The sequence below is a fragment of the Anthonomus grandis genome, chromosome 13 (assembly GCF_022605725.1).
Source record: "Anthonomus grandis grandis chromosome 13, icAntGran1.3, whole genome shotgun sequence".
In the NCBI taxonomy this organism is placed as follows: Eukaryota; Metazoa; Arthropoda; class Insecta; order Coleoptera; family Curculionidae; genus Anthonomus; species Anthonomus grandis.
Window position 1 is genome coordinate 20,301,379 of NC_065558.1, and position 19,637 is coordinate 20,321,015.

The following is a 19,637-nucleotide window of genomic DNA, read 5'->3' on the forward strand; positions in this document are numbered from 1 at the left end:
GTTCTTTTCTGCCTGAGCACAATACAACATAACAAATATTGTCTAAATTTTTTTAAGTACGAATAAACCAAAATAGCAAAGGCGTAAAATGATTAATGTTACAATAGTATTATTAAGAAATCCAATCTGCGGCTACGGGGGACGCAGTTGTTGAAAAATCATGGCTAATTTTATTCATAAAATACCCAGCAGCCTATTTAAATAGTCATGATCATAAAATACTTAAGATACAAACTTGAAAGAACACTAAACTAAACAAAAATCTACGCCACTAAATACTTCCATATTACTCAATAGTTTTAGATACAATCGAATACCATATGGAGGCACGTATCTAGCCAATCACGAGTTGAATTTCTCCATAACAAAGTACTTATCAACCAATTTGGTGCGATTAAACCGTATCGATACATATATTTCGTATTAAGGAAAAAGTCAATTCTGAAGTGGAGTCAACGATGGCTAGAACACTTGCCGAAATGCATCATTTATATCACATAATAAAGATTTTAAATATAAAACTTTAAAGATTAAAAAAATATTCAGCAGGCGGAATTAATAAGAAATTCTATTTTATAACTAGTTCTTTCCATCAAAGGACTATTTATAAAAATAAACTCAAGATCAACCTCAAAAAAAGGAGCTGCTACTATTTCAAGGGGACGTAACTTTGGCACATCACTTGCTGTGTCCCTGGGTGCAGTGCAGTTGCCATACTCCAGGACAGTTCGATTTCTGAGAACCAAATTAGATTCCAAACTCTCCTGTCTCCTGGTATGATCACGCAGATATTAGAATTAGGAAGACCACTTGCGCGCTATAGGCTTAGAGAAGGGCTTTCGGCAACACCTATTATCTGTCCGGCAAAATCCTTCACTGGATCTTCTTCTCGCATACGGGGCTTCGTTATCGTTTGGTGACCATGAACAGAGAAAGCAAAAATCCGAGCCCAACTGGATTGGAGTTCAGTGTCTTGCATGTTTCAGCATAACGGATTCCATTCAAGCGGCGCTAACTAGAGTGCCAGAAACTGAGAAATTGAGCCTTCTGTCATTGGACGTGGTTGTACAATTCGAGGTAATGGAGTTTGCGCATGTCCTTGGTGAACTACAGACTGGTGAGACTGGTCATGCAAAAATCTGGTCACAAGACGTATAGAAGTGCCCTCTCCTTCTGATGGACAGTGACTGTATGGTATCCTAGACTGTGGGTTACAAGAGTTTTGTGACCCACATCGCAGACAGAGTAAAGTGGGAGCATTTCAATGGGCTTATATTTAGTATATCGTTAAATCTAGTATATAGATGCCTCCAGAATGATATACTGAGAATAGAGCTGGTGGAGGGCTCTGTAATGGAGTTCGACAAACCAGCAAAGCATATTTGATGGGAGAGCATACTACTTCTTCCACGCTAAAGTTTCTGCTGTGTTGAAATGCGGACAGGAAATCCTAAACTGCGGACACCCGAAATTCTAAACGACTGCCAATAAGGATATTACGGTCAAAAAGCTGAGCGCCAAGCTGGTTGACTTTGGCGCCCTCTTGTTTTGCAAAAAAGTTCTGGAAGAACTGGTAAAAGTGAGTTGCAGGGTTCAGCTTGTCTAGGTGCTTAGGCACTCAGGCCATGCTGGAAACAAGGAAGCCCTTGCTAAACTAGGATCTGTGAAACAGTTGGTCTAAATTAATAATCGGTATAGCTTAATGTATAGCAGCTGCAGCAATAAAGAGTCTGCTGGACAAGTAAACCTTCCTACCTGCCTCACCAGAAATCTAATGCCTTAAATAGATGCGAAATTTGGTGTGCCGAGCACTCACGCTCGCTAGAGTTTTAAAGTCTTTTATACCAGAGAGCCTTATTGGCTTTTCTAAGGTGATTGGTCTCTGGTAACACTCGGTGGGTCACAACGTTTCCATCACAAGACCTATGTGCAGGTGAGCCTCTTAAATCTTATTTGAGTAACCGGCAGCAATTTGTTTCTATGAATGATAAACGCTCAGGCATGAGTAGTATTTACATGTGGGGATCTTAGAGCTCCGTGCTGGGGGTCATACTTTTTTAATGTATGTTTATAGAGTTTGGGCCTGGGGACGGACCTCGTACTATTTGCTAATGATAATATAATTTTAATAAAAAATTAGAACAAGTACTTATGAAGTAAAACTAGAGGCAAGTGAGTTGTTTGCTACAAATGAATTGTCACTGAACTATACTAAAACACAAACAATATTATTTAGCCATAGGAAGGAATATGCCAGAGAATTAATGTTGTCAAGGGAAGGTCACATTGATTTCAGGCCCTTATAAAATGAATTACCTAGAGAATCACTCTTATTAGCATACCACTCTTTGTATATGTCTCATTGCAATTATGGTCCTCTTGTTTTGGGTCATTGTCCACATACAGAGAGAATATTCAAATTGCAGAGGAAGCTTATCAGAATTTTGTTTAGTAAGGGCTATAGGGAGGATGTATTTGAAAATTTTAAGAAAAATGGCTTACTAACCTTGCTAGGTCTATACTTGTTGTGTCTAAAATGCATAAAGAGTAATCTAGAGAAGTACCAGAGATTCATTCAAGAGGATATTCATAATTATTTTATATCAAGTTAAGTTTTCTTAGAGTTTCTCATTACATAATATAGTCAACTATTATGCGCTACTTTTTTTCAGTAAAATACCCAAAAATATTCAAATACTTGAGTTGGAAAAAATTGTTCAAATAATTAAATCTGCCCTATACGAGAGTGCAAATACGAAATAGAGAATTTTTTGAATGGATTTGTGGTTATCCAGGCTTAGCATATGGCACCACGAGGGGGGCGCTCAATTTAATTTTTGTTTTCCATTTAAGTTTTGTATGTTGGAATTAGTAATTAGGCTTATATCTATTCTAAATGTGGTTGGAGTATGGATCTGAATTGTAATTATTAAACTAAAATTAATGTAAAATTGGTGCATAGTAATGCTGTGATATATAATTCTGACTGCTTAGTCGGATCGATAAAGTTTGCTTAACTTGCGCCTTGAATACTTGTTGTAAATATACAAGAAAATACCGACACTTCCATAACTATGATTCGTATATCCAATAATTGTCGGTGTATTTACAATTTCCCTAACTCTCTTTAGACAACAGTTCTTGGGGTATTTAATTTAACCGTAATTCTTTATCTTTTGACATTAGCCATTGTTTACAGTTGTAAATCTAAAAATACTTGGCATTGGCTTTTACGGATATTATCCCGACATCATGATACTAAGACATTTCTATAGTGTATGTCTTTTCGTAATTTTGTGCCCTGGTTAGCTGTGCATTATGTTTAAAGAGGTCAAGTCCCCAGAACTGGAGCGTTATTTTGTTTTTTTTTAATAGTTTTTTCATCACTTGCTTAGATTACCATTTACCACAGTTAGATTGTTTGACAACCTAAAAGATCATCAATTTAATATTACTTAATAGTGCTCAGTCACACTTGTTTTGGATTTAAGTTCTATAGAGAAGCTGAAAAAGAAACTTTGTGATTTACGAAAGATGCTGGAGATGTTCGTGTCTGGAATTAGGCTTAAAAATAGTAACTAATAGATAGTTTTAGTACCAGTCTAGGTTTATATCGGTACCAAACAATATTAATAGTGAAATACCATCTGCAAGAATATTTTGTAACTAAATTAATGCGTTTGACACGTCAATACTGTGTACTTTAACGTATTGTTGTAGAAACTTAAATATTATCCTTATATCCAGATATCCCATGTAAATTTAAACTAAATTTAATTAAAAACTTACTTTCCTTTTAGAATCTCGTGAGTGGATTTTTTACGCTTTCCAATTTAGCAGAAATGGTAAAAACACCATTTAAAAGAAGAGAGAACTACACGAGGGCAGTATTACTTTTAACATTATTAAGCATGCTTCTTGGATATTTAGCTATGGGATCCGCAGGAATCTTTTTTTATTTTGTAAGAACAAAACTCCAGTGGACTTTGACTGCATTTACTTTGTATGGGACGGTACAAAATATTTTGGGAATTTTTGGTAAAAATAATTAAGTTGCAAATATTGTTTTTTTTTTATTCTTTTTAAATTTTTTTAGGTGCCGTCTTTGTAATGTATCTTCTTCATACCTATTTTAAAATAAGAGAAATTTTTTTAATACTCGTAGGAATGTTTTTTTCTATAATATCAACAGTTATGTTTGGTTTGGCGAATAGAGACTGGCAGATATATCTAGGTTAGCCAAACTATATATAAAACTCTTTAGGCTTTTGTAACTTTAAGTAATTTATAGGTGCTGTGTTAAATCTGCCGGCTTCTGGTCAAAATTCTTTACAAAGGTCTCTTGTTTCAAAACTAGTACATGAAGAAGAAGTTGCGAAAATATTTTCAACTCTTTCCATAGGTGCAAATGTATTAGGGCCTTTAAGTGCAATTATATATACCTATTTATACAATACTTTTATCAATATAGATCCTGGACTGTACAACTTTTTTACTGCTGGTGTTCAGGCTTGTATCTTTTTACTCTTTTTGTAAGTAGTAAATTATGTGATTTTTGAATATTTATTGACATTGCATATGTTTTTAGGTTAGCAGTAATTATACAATGTAGGGGCACATCTCAGCCATACAAGAATTTTCAAAATGAAAATAATATACAAGAAGATGAATCTGAGAATATAATCGCATCAAACACAGATAGTTGTTAAAAAATTATTTTAGATTTGAATTTTAAAATTTTCTTAATTAGGTAATCTTAGATTTATCAACTTTTGCTGTGATTTTTATTATAAATGTGATAGTTTTTATTCAACTGGAATTGTAGTTTAGGAAAATGTATATAAAAATAATTCAAAAGTATATAAAATTTCACTATTTTGTAAAGGTTTCTCATAGAATAATTTTTTTATTCTTATAAAGTATAATTTTTTTTCTTAAACGTTTTAAGTTAGTGTTTTAAAGCTAGAAGTACGAACATATATATTTTTTAAAGAAGTAATCATATAAATAAATTTAATTGACACATAATCCACTTAAGTTTAAATTTGGTTTAATTATCCTTTTCCTTCTTTTATGTTTAATTTTAATAAAGCAGGTGTAAATAACAATGTTATCGGTCCCTCGACACATATGTTTTTCGCACAGTAAAATTTGCCCAAAATTCCATGGAGACGTCACTTGTAATGGTGCGCAACAAACGCACTTGACCTGGACCAGAAGCAGCGACATCGGCATACGCCAAATTTACGGCAATTTTACGGCAACACTAAATTTTTTATACAGTCCATTTCATCGAAACATTTTGGTCACTTCGACCTCGGAAATATTAAATTGATAATTTAATTTTTTTTTGACTTTAAAAAAATTTGGTCGCCATATTTATTTTATTATATCTTTATTATTTGAAAATTGACTAATTCCTTGCCAAAAAACTAAAACATTTAGCGCACGTTAGGTCGGCAAAGCAATAGATGATGGGCAAATTATTTCTATTTCGGTCCTGTATACAGTGTGTCCCATTTTGGATGAGATTGCAGGATATTTCTGTCATTTTTTAAGATATAACTTTGTGGTTTTCGCGACCCTATGTCACAATAAAAATGTTTACTTTTGGAAATGTTATTATTTCTCAGGCCCTGTATAAGATAAGATATAAAAAAAATGAAAACTGCTTATAATAGATACTTATATATTAAAGGTCAGTGGCGTATTTCAAAAAAAGTTTAGAGTCCTGTTTTTAAGTTTGTGCACAAACTTGGTATTTTTTAAAAGGAAAACTCTGTACATTTTAATGACAAATTTTTGCAATTTTTTTCTGAGTACTTTAATGTATCACAACCTAATCTTAATTAAATTTAAGCTTGAAAAATCAGAAAAATCTATATTCATTTTTGTTTTTTAATAATAGGCCATGAATTATTTCAGACATGCAATTACAACATATATACGTTGATAATATATTACCATCCTTATTTAAACGTATTTGGTACACTGTTTCTCAAAACCGAATTATTGTGGATTGTCTGTGTTGTTTATGATAGAATAATATATAAAGTTATTTATTTTTACTAAATAAACCCTTGCTAATTACAAACCCTCATAAAATCATCTATATTTTGATTTTTATAGATGGTTGTACCTATTAATGTGGAAACACTACATAGAAGGAAAGTAGTTGTAATAGTTAAAATAGAAAGAAAATAAAAGTATTTTTAACTGAAGTTGTTAAGTACATACAAGCAAAAATTTAAATGAAGATCATCATTTTCATGGTATTAGGTTTTATAAGATTCAAGTTTAAGTTTAGATTTATAATATTCAAGATTATCAGAATAATAAAACAAAATATTATAAAGTGCATGCATCTATCCCAAGTTAATTGAAACTTTGTCTCATTATAATCTCATTTAAATTTAACTTTCTATTTTGTATTTGTAAACATAACCTCTCGGAAACTTTAATTGTTTTGTTTCCCTATAATTGGCACAACTGAAATTTGTCAGAGTGACCAACATCGAAAGGACACAATGACGCAAAAGGGCGGCCACCTAGTAGTGGTCATTTACTTTTCATTGAATTGGCCGTCCAGGTATATTTATTAGGTTCGTGCATAAACCACATACAGTTTCAATTCGCCTTAAGGCATTTAAAATTATAAAGGGTTGTTACGCCACTGTACAACGTCATAATGGTAACAAGCGCCTACCTGCAGCCCCCTTGTACCGAATTCAAAATTTCGCGGTTGCGCAATGGCAAGCTGGCAGGCAGTCTGTCGATATCGATTTGTTGACATAAGCAAATGTAGTCTTTTTGATATTTTGACTTATTTTATTAGTAATTATGATAAAGAAATTTTTTTTTCTTATTTTCAATTTAAGTTTTAATACACAAATTATGTGTGTTTTGTTTTTTTCACAAAATAATACAAGACTTAATGAGTGTTTCTAAACGTGAACTAATGAGTTATGTAAATAACTATGATAATAATATAATGTTTAAGTTATGTTATATTAAGTTCCGGATGTTCCACACATAAATTATCCTGGGGCTCGTAAAAAGGAGCAAAGTCACTCTCTCCGAATTCATTAACCCATGCCTCCAAACTTATAGCATCATTTGGATGTTGTACAGATCAGCCTTTCCAATAAAGTGATTTTTTACTTATGTTTAGATCTTTCTTGGTTAACAAATGCATGCATTTAAGATTACTTTTAGAAACTGAGTCTCCTATCTCACCTAAAATGACTTTCAATGCTATTTTTACAGCTATCTTTGAAGCAATAGCTTCTCTTTCTGCTTTACTCAAAGACAGATGTCCAAGATCTCTCTCTTGACCATGACTAACATGTATCTTGCAAAAGTGGACTTCAGATTGCCATTTTTATGAAAAACATTAATTATAGTCATAGAAAGGCTGTGCGAAAGATATATAAAAAATGAAATCCTAATGTCTGACCAGCTTCACCCGAACCAACAGGCATATACTTCAGAGACATCAACAGACTTAGCCCTACACTCACCAATAGGATGGGTAAAAAGGTCGAAGAGATTACATAGAGACCACCAGGGAGGACCACAAAGAGTTCACCCTGAGTGTCTTTATTGACATCGAGGGTACATTTGACCTTCTTTAAAATAAGAGAGTCGCTACAAATTAGAAACCACCTAGACATGTTGATCTGTCCATCATTAAGTTCCACACTCTACTGTGGAACTTGGTTTTAGACAGTATCATCATCTGCCTGAATAATCACCACCACCACACAATAGCATACGCAGACGACTTAGCAATTCTGCAAAGGGGTAAATTTGAACACTCGCTTTGCGAACAAATGCAGGTTCTTCAAATTATGGTGTGCGGAATATTCCTTATGCATTAACCCCAAAAAGACTAAGATGCTGCCATTCACCAAAAAAAAAAGATAATAACTTCTCTGGCATTCAAATTATCATAAGACCAATTCTAACATATGGCGCTATTGTCTGGGGCCATAAAGTAGATCAAACCATAACTCGTCAAAAACTAGACCATGCTCAATGAATGGCTTGCCTCAACATAACGAGAGCAATAAGATTTACACCAAGCAGAGCTCTGGAAATGATGTCGTGTTTGATGTCCCTGGAAATTTATGTCAAGGATGTTGTCTTACTTACAATGACGCGCTTCCGCTCTACTGGAACGAACATAAGCGTGGGGACAGACCTGCAAACAGCTCGCCTCTGGCAGGATGCAACAAACTCGCTTCCTATACTGGAGACTCGAGTTGATCTTGCCTCACCAATCTTTACTTTCAACAAACCTTACACAATCAACACAAAGCGCATTGGTACCAATCGGATGGCGGGTATCACTAATATCTATTCGGATGGTTCCGACACTGAATCAAATCAAATCAAATCAAAATGCTTTATTGTCAGAAAATTTACATTTTATCGACAAAGCTAAAGGACAAAAAAATACAAATATAAATAAATAAACATAAAAAAAAATACTCAGACAAAATACACACAAAGTAAATAGGTACATAACAAAACAAAAATACTGTACAATTTATTAAATTGTACAATTTGGTCGAAATACATAAATAAAATAATTTTTATATACAAATATACACACAATTATATGTATAAAATTGTCAAAAACCTTAGTCACAAAAAAACATACAATAAAATAAAATATACAATAATAAGCAGCTAAACATTTTGCAAATAATAGGTAGCTAATAACGCCAGTGTGTGTGCTTTAAAAGGAAATATTAAAAAAGTCTTCTACTGTATATAGTGCTTTTTTCAGTAGTAAAGATTTTAGGGCATTGCGAAAACAACTAAAAGTAGTAATCAATTTTATTACGGAAGGCAGATGGTTGTGCATTTTTATTGCTGCATAAAGTATAGAGTTCTTTACTAATTCCGACCGTGAAATTGGCAGATGAAGATTATGATCAACGTTCCTTAGCGAATAGCTGTGGGATGGTCTTTCTGAAATCTGGGACACATGTTTGCGGATAAGGCAGATAGATTCAAATATGAATAAGGATGGAAGAGTAAGGATCTTATATTTTATAAAATGTACTTGGCAGTGAGCTCTACTATCAAGTCCTAATAAGTAGCGAAGCGCTCTCTTTTGAAGTTTAAATATACGCTGAAATTGGGTCTTACAGCATGTACCCCAGAATGGAAGGGCGTAACGAAGATGTGACTCAAAAAGAGCATAATAAACTGTTTTGGCCGTGAAAAAGCCTAATTCTCTTGAGATTAATCTTATGGCAAAACATGCCGAGCTTAGTTTTTTAGATAAGGTATCTATGTGCAAATTCCATTTCAAAGAGCCGTCCACAACAAGACCCAAGAACTTGACAGACTCAACAACTTCCAAACTGGTATTGTTTAGAATAAATGGAGGAATGGTCGTTTTATATGATAAGACTTTAGTTTTTTAGAGATTTAGGTATAAAAGATTGGAATCGCACCACGATTTAATGAAGACCAAGTCGTTGGAAATTGTTGTATGTAGTGCCATTGCATTCGGATTGCTCTAAGTAAAGCTAGTATCATCAGCAAAAAGACAGATTTTTCCGCTTATGTTCAGGCTGGCCAGGTCATTTATAAACAGCAGAAAGAGCATAGGACCCAAAACGGAACCTTGAGGTATCCCACATTCAATTGATTTACAAGAAGATCTCGACATATCGACCGAAACAGGTCGATCAAGTCGAGTCAGGTATCCAATGAAACAGGTTCGGGTTGAGAAAGACCAAAACAACCGAATTATACGGCATAACCTTGGTGGTAGAATAAATAATTGGTAGCCGCGTTATTGATAAAACTGTGATTATCTATACAGGAAGTAGGCAGTTCTTGTGCTGTCAAGATCGCGCGTTACGTCGTAGCTAGTGCAAGAATGTCATTGCACCCTCGTAGTAGTTTCTTCCAAAAGCAAAGTGAACTTCGGTCATCAAGGGGCACAATTATAGCAAGAATAATCGAGCCGCTGACTCGCCTACCAAAAGAGCCGCCGCTCTTCAATCAGTACAACCGAATCTCTTCATAGATCTAATCATAGCGAATATCAAAAATCTAATAAAATCTTACTCTCACAGGCTTTTCAAAAATCCGAAAATTACTAAAAGCTATTGATCAATTAAATCAGGAAGTTAGGCAATTAAAGGAGGACCTTAAAAAGAAACCGCCTACACGTACACGTGTCTTGAACACCACCTCTAGCTCTTCTGGATTGAATAATGATTTTTTGTTGAACTTCAGGTTCGCAAAAGCCGTGTCAACAATGTTATTGTTTACAACTTGCCTGAGGAAAATAGATACTTGGACAGTGTTAATACTCTCTTGAACTCTCTTAGTATCTCCAATGTATAAGTGAAAAGCATAGTCCAAATGGGAAAATCTAACAAAAACGGCCACAGAGCTTTTAAAGTCATTTTCCAAAAGCAAGACGAAGCACAGCTTATTATTCGTTCCAGAACCAAACTAAAGGGTAGAAATATCTACATCAGGTCTGGATTTGACCAAAATGCAGGCAGAAGTGAAGGCCGCAGTAAGAGCTGAATTCAGACAAAGATTGTCAAATGGAGAAAGAGACTTACAGATTCGATATTTTCAAGGGGTTTCTAAAATTATTCAAAAAAACTAAGTAGGCCAAATTCTGCTAAAAGTTTTTTAGCATATTACCAGAACACTCAAGGTTTAAGAACTAAGTTGGATGTGCTACAAAATAACTCACCAGCCAGTCAATATGACATAATTTTATTTACAGAAACTTGGTTGCATAGTGGCATATATATTGCAGAACTTGGCCTCACTGACTTTAATATCTACCGCCAGGACCGTTTAGTTGGATCTGTTAATTTGAATATTATCATAGTATATATCCCACCCAATTCGTCAGCACAGTCTTATATGGCTCTTTCTGAGACATTGGACTCACTCGCTCTTCGTATGCCGAATTCTACCCTGCATATTATGGGTATGGGGGACTTTAGTTTGCCTCATGGTATATGGGATAAAAGCAGCTTTAGCTCTACAGTATCAACAAATAGAGCACGACCTGAAGAAGCGTTGAGTACATAAGTTAGTCAAATACATGAAATTTCCATAACTTATTTCAACTTAACTTATACCTTACCTCACACAGAAGCCTTCTCGATTTGGTGTTGACACTCTCAACAGATGTCAAACAAGCAAGACTATTTTTTGGTTCCTCCAGTTGTTCACCTACCGCTATGTATTAAGATAAATAGTTGCCTCGTATATTAACAAGGGTCCTGGACCTGACGGTGTACCTACTTTATTTCGAAAAAATGTAGCTTTAATCTTTCCAGACCTTTATACCACGTATTCAATCTGTCCCTTCGAACCAGAATGTTCCCAGACTATTGGAAAGCGAGTTTCCTAAAGCCTTTTCATAAGTCCGGCGACAAAACCAGTGCTACTAACTATCGTCTTGTCACTATACTCAGTGCAGTTCCCAAAGTTTTTGAAAGGTTAGTATGTGACATCATCACCTTCTTCTTGAACCTCTACTAACTGATCAGCAGTTTGGTTTTAGACCACGCAAATCTACGGAGCTAAACCTTCGTACTCAGGTGGACTTTTTGTTGGATGCATTGGAGAAGGGATATCAAGTGGATACAATAAACACAGATGTCTCCAAGGAATTCGACAAGGCACCTCATAATATTTTGTTGCATAAGCTAAAAAGATTGGATTGGAGAAGATTGGTATTGATGAACCTTTATTATCCTGGTTCAAGAGCTATTTATCTGATCGTAGACTTATTGTTAAAATTGGTAATTTTCTTTCTAAAACTATTCAGGTGCCATCTGGAGTGCCTCAAGGCTCTCATCTCGGACCACTTTTTTTTAATATTTTTATCAATGATTTAGATGAGTGCTTCACTAGCTGCCTATTTTTGTTATTTGCCGATGATCTGAAATTGAGTTGTATAATCGAGTCCCATGATGATTGTGACAAGTTTCAATATAATCTAAATAATTTGGTAGTTTGGTGTGAAGGAAATGCTATGAAACTTAATCCAGCTAAATGTAAAATAATGATCTTTTGTCGTTCTAGAAATACTATTAATTTCGACTACAAGATCGGTCGCTATACCTTTGAAAGGGCTCTTCTTTTTAAAGATCTGGGCGTCACTTTCGATACTTTCGATACAAGTTTACAATTTTCTCATCACTTAGATAGTGCTATCAATAAAGCTTTTATGCATGCTTGGTTTTGTTAGGAGATGTATTCAAGACTTCACAAGTATTGCCGCTTTGAAAACACTCTACTGTGCCCTGGTCCGTCCTAACCTGGAATATGCCTCCTGGGTGTGGTCTCTTTTCTATGTGGTACATATTGATGCTCTTCAACTAGTTGGACACAAATTGTTAAAACAAATTGCATATAAATTGAATATTTTGGATAATTACAATTATGCAGATATATTTGATATGCTACATATGGCTCCCATCACTATCCGCCATAAGAGAAGGGATCTTATTACTTTTTAGAATATCCTACATGGGAAATCTGGAGCTTCAGAGCTACTTAAAAAAATCAATATTCATGCTTCACTAAGAACAACTAGAGGCACTGATAGCTTTCATTACCCAATCCACCGTACTAACTATGGTCTTAATAACTTCCTCACTAGAACAATGAGATTAGCAAACCAACATCATGATATTGACTTTTTTGAAATTTATAACAAATTCCTGCGTCAAGTTTTAGTAAGCTTAGGTTATATATTATTAATTATTATTACTTAATGATTTCCTGTTTTTCTGTATATTACCTATATTATATATTGCTGTTGTGAATTTAAAAGTTTAACAGAATTGTAATTGGGCTTTACCCGTTTATAAATAAATAAATAAAATTGTCTTTGACTAAAGGGAAACTACGTCTTATAACAGGCATCCTAACTGGTCACTGTCAATTAAACAGTCACCTTTTTAAAATGAAACTAAAAAGAAGTCCACTATGCAGGGCATGCAACCATGAATACGAGACAATAGAGCACATACTTGACAACTGCCCTACTCTCTCTGCTCATCAATCTCTGAAAAAGATCAGAGTGTCTCTTGACGCTTGTCGCTCTCGTTAATTCGCTGGGATGGACGACGAGCTGAGGAAGAAGTTCCCTACTACGTCAACAGAGGTGCACAATGGACCTAGTAAGCCAGTGGAGTGGCGTGGTGAAGTGCAGTGTTGCTTGCATCACCCTCTGCAATTACAGATACAGAAGATTCGTTGCTCTTTATTGCCAAATGTTTCAAACAGCGCCCTGCTAAGAAAGGAGACCGAAAACAAATATAGAGACTAAACAAAAAGCAAAGTTACATAAACAAAAAAAAATATGAGGCCTTTGATATAAGGTAGAACTTATTTAATTTAATACATCAGAATCCTAAAAACGTGAAATAAATTAAAATGAGATCCCTGTTACGTCTTTACCATAAAACTTTTACGGTTTAACCTCGTCATCTAAAATTGAAAAAGTTTGTTGACCTCAAATGTTTTTGTGAAGTCTGGAAAAATATATCATTTGCTTTAAACTCGAATTACAAAGAAAATATGACCGGAGGTAATTAGGCTAAAAGAGAAACAGCTTTTGTTTGCCAATATCGAAAAAAAAAACATTCTTGAAATATCATATCTGGCGATATTGCGTATTATAACAATTTTTTTTTCATAGGCCATCAGGCACATCCCATGTTTGTCCCCAGGAAATGTGATTTTCATATCAGCCCCCAGAAAGTTCATATTTACTTTGAAAAACGGGAAACGTTGGGGGAATTGAAATCGAGGGCGTAAGTTTAATAAGGGCAAATAACTTTATTTCAGTTAAGCGCTTTAAGATTTGTTTCGTAACGTTTTGAAATAAAATTAAAATTTAAGGCAAAATATGACCAAAAAAACAGTAACTCTTTTAAAAATTAAACTCTTTAATACCCTTTTTTTCCCAAACAAAAGTGTAATATCTATCTGTTTATCTCCGGTACAATTATTTTTCCTTCTACTTGTTTGCATTTATTTTAATTTCGTTTTTGTCTTGTAAAGAACGGCGTACACTTCAAAGCTTGGAAAGTTCAAAGACGGATTCTGTAATTGGAAGACTTAGGATGCGGTTTTTTTTATTTCACCATTATTTTTGGATTTGAGGCAGCTAAGGAAAGCTTAGTTTTAGATTTAAATAATACTTTGCTTTTATATTAAGTTCTTAGGGATTAAGAGTTGTAAAGAGGTTTTATTGTTTTAAGCGCAATTCAGGTAAAGTATGTTTGCATCTTCAAGAGGTTATAAAACTAAGCTAGTTAACTAACAAACATCCTTAAAAACTTAATGAAAAATGTAAAATATAAATACTTAAAAACTAAGTGGTTGTTACCTTAGTCATAATACTGGTTTCCCAGCTGCACGTATGTCAACAAAATTACTGACAAAAAAAGCAACGTGGCACTGTAGAATACCCAGGCCCGGATTTACAAAAAATTCCGCCCTAAGCACTGTGAAAACTGATGCCCTTTTTTTGATGTGATTTTAGCTTGCGAAGTTAGGGTAGGTAAAATCGTTGAGGTTTGTTATTTGTTGCTGGTCAATTTGAATATTAGATTGCATATTATCTAAAACTATCATATTGAAATACTAGTTAAATCCTTATTTTAGAAATAAATTTGTATTCAATTAAATATAATTTGCTTTCGTCTTTTTTTAACACGAAGGGAGGCTAAGACAAAAAATATATAAAACGACAGGAGAAAAATACTTTTTATTAAGAATTGAAAGATGTAAAATGTTCTGCCATTTAATACAATTGCAAGATGGAAATGGATTTTTAATTACAGACTTGTTTGATCATGTAGACAATCAAAATAATATTAACTGTTTCGAAAAACGATTTGCCAGCTATAGAAATCTAAAGATGTATATGAGCGTGTCGTTTTCATCGAAAGACGCGTCGGACTTTCTGTGTTGTGAACTGTTCGATGATATCTTCGCAATTATTTGATTAAAACAAAATTTACTCCTAATATTTGATATGTAAACATTCCCCATGGTAATTTATAAGTATAACCATTGAAAATATTTTCTTTTCTTTCTTCAGATTTGCCACGCCTCAAAATTCCGCCCCCTGGGTGTTATGATAGGTAGAACACGGGTTAAAGGGGTAATTCACACCTACCTATTTCACCCAGTTGAGTCTCGGCTGACAGCTCAAGGCTGTCTAAAAACTGCCAATTCACGTTCTCCTCCTCGCGGTCTGTCCTCCGTACACTTGGTGTTGCCGGATTGTCACTATTATACCACATCCCCCTTTTTTCTTTGAGGTAATGGACTTCCTAGTCTTGTCACACTTTCACAGACTGTTCACTTTTTATATATCTATTTACACTTAGGTAATAAATTAAAACTAGTTTAGTCTTTACCTATTTTTGACGGCACTAATGAGTACAACGATTCGCACAATGAGACCTTGGAGGCCGAACCTCTCGCCCCGATCTAGTCACGTATGTTCCTGCTCTAATTTGTGGCTCTGGAATAGGTTCTGCAGGAAACACCTCGATGTCTACATTAGGTTGGACATTGTCTTCTCTTTCTGGTGGCTGTTCTCTCCCTTCTACTACCTGACCCCTCTCTTCCCTCTTCCCAAAATGAAGAACACTTTGGGATGACTCATTGTCATCGAATAAATCTTGGAATTCAAATGGTTCGTGACGGTGACGGTACAAAAGAAGGCTTGCTTTTATCAGGTGTGATCTGTTTCGCCGATAGTGCTTGTTATCAGCTATGATGATATATGACCTAGATTCAGTGCCTTCATTGGCCACTATGCCATATTTCTTTAAGTTGGTAATCCAAACTCGGTCATTGATATTTAAGGAAAAAGCCGCTGTAACATTGTGGTGCTTGTTAAAATTTTCTGTGTATGTCTGAGTTTCAAGTTTCCTTTTTGTCATATATTCGGGTAGATACTTCCAATTAGGTATTAAAGTCACTTTATTTGTCGGTAAGGTTGTCTGGGGTGTTCTGCCCATTATTAACTCGGCAGGGGAAAATCCACATTGCAGTTTGGATGTTCTATAGCTCAACTATCCTAAATTGGGATTTTCTGACTTAAGAATGATTCTCTTAGCAATCTTTACTGCTGACTCAGCCTGGCCATTAGATTGCGGGTAGTGAGGACTACTTGTTACATGTTGAAACCCATATTTTACGGAAAAGTCTTTGAAAAGCTGGTTGGCAAAACAAGGTCCATTATCGGAACGAATACTTTCTGGGATTCCCCACCTAGCAAAGAATGTTCTTAGTTTTGTAATGACCTCAGCCGAGGTACAATTTTGTAGACTGGCTACCTCTATGTAGCGAGAGAAATAGTCTACTGCTACTAGGTAGTTCCTTTTATTTGCTTCAAATAAATCTAAACCTATAACTTGCCAAGGGTACTCGGGCACTTCCGAGGGTATAAGTGGTTCTATTGGGGTTGTTCTCTATTCTATGCATTCCTTGCAAGCAGAAACTTTGTCCTCAATATGTTTGGTGATACCAGGCCACTAGACTGTTTCCTTCGCTCGAGCTCGACACTTGGAGATTCCTAGATGTCCCACATGAATTCGATTCAGTACCTCAGAACACACTATTTGTGGAATATATATCCTGGTGCCTAGACACACAAGCCCATCTAGCATTGACAAATCGCTATGGTATCGAAAGAACCCTCTATCCTCAACCAGAAGATGGTTATAGCTTGGCCACCCATTTTGTATGTAGCTCCTTAGTCTTATAGTCTGGGAATCTGATTCTTGTGCTGACCTTATTAACTGAAGATTTTTATCTGATATGGGAATCGAAGTCTTTATGTGTTCGTAAAAATCTTCGACAGCTTTGATAAGTAAAGCATCTGTCCCAGGGTCCAATGATGCTATTGGAGCTCTGGACAACAGATCAGGTATTATCATTTGTTTTCCTTGGATATAGTGTACAGTGTATTTAAATTGTAACAAACGCATCCTGAATCTCTGGATCCTAGCAGACAAATCAGCTACGGGCTTACTCCCCAATAAAACCACCAAAGGTTTATGGTCCGTTAGCAAAATAAATTCCGTGCCAATCAAAAACTGGCTAAACTTTTCGCAGGCTCATGTAGAGGCTAGAGCCTCCCGTTCTAACTGGACATACCGTTTCTCAGTATTAGACATAGTTCTTGATGCGTAAATACACTGTTCTCCAAATCCCATCTGCTTGTTGCTGTTCAAGAGTAGCTCCTAAACCATAAGAGCTAGCATCAGCCGCTACTCGCGTCGACCTTCCAGGCGCGAAGTGGGCCAGAATTGGTGCATTCGTTAAAGCTTGTTTGATTTTCTCAAAAGCAATTTGTTAGGCACTTTCCTACACAAATTCGTTTTTGGTACTCAAAAGCTGGTGTATTGGCTGCGCCATATTGGCTAGTCCTGGTAAAAACTTGGTATGCACTTGTAAACATCCGAGGAGCTGCCGAACCCCACTTACGTCACGAGGAGCTGGCATTTTCAAAATTGCATTCACTTTATCCGGGTCAATTTCGACACCCTTATTGGAAATAACAAAACCGAGAAAAGTCAGTTTGTTCACTCCAAAAACACACTTTTCTCTATTTAACTTAATTCCTTTCTCGATGCACCGTTCCAATACATGCTTGAGTCTGAGGTCATGTGCCTCCCGACTACTGCCAAATATAAGTGTATCATCTGCTACATTAACAATCCCCTCAATCCCTTCTAAAGCATCCCACATTTCCTTCTGGAACTTTTCTGGAGCAGACATAATCCCCATGGGCAATTTTCTAAAAGCCCACCGACCGAAGGGACTTATAAAGGTTGTAAGCAGTTGAGACTCCGGATCTAAAGGTACATGATAAAATCCTGCAGTGGCGTCGATCTTTAAAAAAAAAATTCGCGTTCGGCCCTATTTGTGCTAATGCTTCACTAATGTCTGGTAAAACAAATTTTTCTGTGAGAACCCCCTTGTTGAGGATTGAATAGTCTACACATATACGGACTTTACCATCTTTTTTAGGCACAGCTACCATAGGCGCACACCACTGGGTAGGTTTAGATATTTTACAAATTATCCCCTGTTTCTCCAGTTCCTCCAAATTTTCTTTGACTGCGTCACGTAAATGGACTCTACGTGGAGTAGGTATTGCAAAAGGTTTTGAATCTGGTTTCAGCTCTATCTTATATTGTTTACCCAGATTCCCTATTCCCTAGAACAATTTCCGAAAATTATCCTGAATGGACACCGACCCTGGCCATGATAGCATTCCTAGAGCTTTAATGGCACCTCGGCTTAACAAATTAGCATGCAAATTTTCAACCACATAAACCTCAGTGTTGTGGGTTCTCTTTTTATATAACATATTTCCTTTAAATGTCCCTTTAACCTTAATTTGGTCCCCTGAATCGGACAGTAAGGATCTCTCAGGAGAGTTTAATCTTATATTTTTAAATTGAGGTAACAAATCTGCCTTCAATACAGTAACATCTGCTCCCGTATCAATTTTAAAATTGATTGGAATTCCTCTGACATTTACTATAGCTTGCCAGGGCTCACCACACTGAGTATGTATAGATTCCAAAAATAATAAGTTATTCTCATTTACCGCAGAGCCATTATAATCCTTTTTTACCTCAACTGCAGCAATCTTTTTGGCCTCATACTTATTATTCTTCGACTGGCTGGGTTCATTCTTAGAAAAACACTTTGCTCCCCAGTGCCCAATCTTCTTGCACACTCTACATGCCTCATTTCTCGCAGGACACTCAGCAAAGGCATGACATCCACACTTATGACATTCCTTTTCATCCTGCTGATAATTTCCCTTCTGGGACCTTTTTTCCATTGCTGTTCTTATAGTCCCTACTTTTAAACTTCTGAAAATTATTATTTTTCGGCCTAACACCCCTATGCACATAGTTTACCTCTACCTCCGGTTTCTCGGCTAAACTATCGGAATTTAAGCCTCCAGCTCTTATTACCGATTGTTGCTTTCTTAGGGGGTTCGGCCAGCCTTATTTTTTTAATAATCTCTTCTAGAGAATCATCCAGCCTTGATTGTAGCTGTACTGACAATCTACCGTCTGCTAGACCAGCAATTATTCTTAATTTTATCATTTCAGCTTCCAGAGTGCCCCATTTCCAGGTTTGCGCCAAGGTAGTTAAATCCGTTATAAAAGAATTACAGAGCTCATCAACAGTCATCAACAGTGTGCGCGCGTTGCAAAAACCGGACCCGTTCGAACACAAGATTTTTCTTTACAACAAAATGGTTTTCGAATTTGTTGAACACGAAATTTTTAAGTTCCTTGACATTATTTAAATGAAATGATTTTAAAATATTTTCCGCCTTCCCGCCTAAAAATCCAACAAGATAATCGACCTGCTGTTCGGTGCTACAATTTTCTAAGGCAATTCTTTTGTAGCGCAAAAACCGCGTTTTCCAATCATTCCAGTCCTCTGCTCGAAATGAAAATTCAGACGGCGAACGGACCGACACCCTGGGCATCGAATATCGCGCGATATTATCGACACCGGCAACAGTACCCGCATTCCTAACTTCTAGTAAATTCCCATTATTTTGGTTC

At 35.7% G+C, this 19,637-nt stretch overlaps 1 protein-coding gene across 3 annotated transcripts in view; it reads left to right on the top strand.

Annotated features, from left to right (window-relative positions):
• The window catches only part of LOC126743629 (proton-coupled folate transporter-like), a 28,981-nt gene extending 23,953 nt beyond the window's left edge, over nt 1-5,028 (top strand). For all 3 annotated transcript variants that reach the window (XM_050450815.1, XM_050450814.1, XM_050450816.1), the window contains exons 6-9: nt 3,801-4,038; nt 4,097-4,234; nt 4,292-4,532; nt 4,589-5,028. In XM_050450815.1, the coding sequence (XP_050306772.1) occupies nt 3,801-4,038; nt 4,097-4,234; nt 4,292-4,532; nt 4,589-4,709 (738 nt within the window). In that variant the 3' untranslated portion in view covers nt 4,710-5,028. The remainder of the gene's footprint in view (nt 1-3,800; nt 4,039-4,096; nt 4,235-4,291; nt 4,533-4,588) is intronic.
• The last annotated feature ends 14,609 nt before the right edge of the window (nt 5,029-19,637 follow it).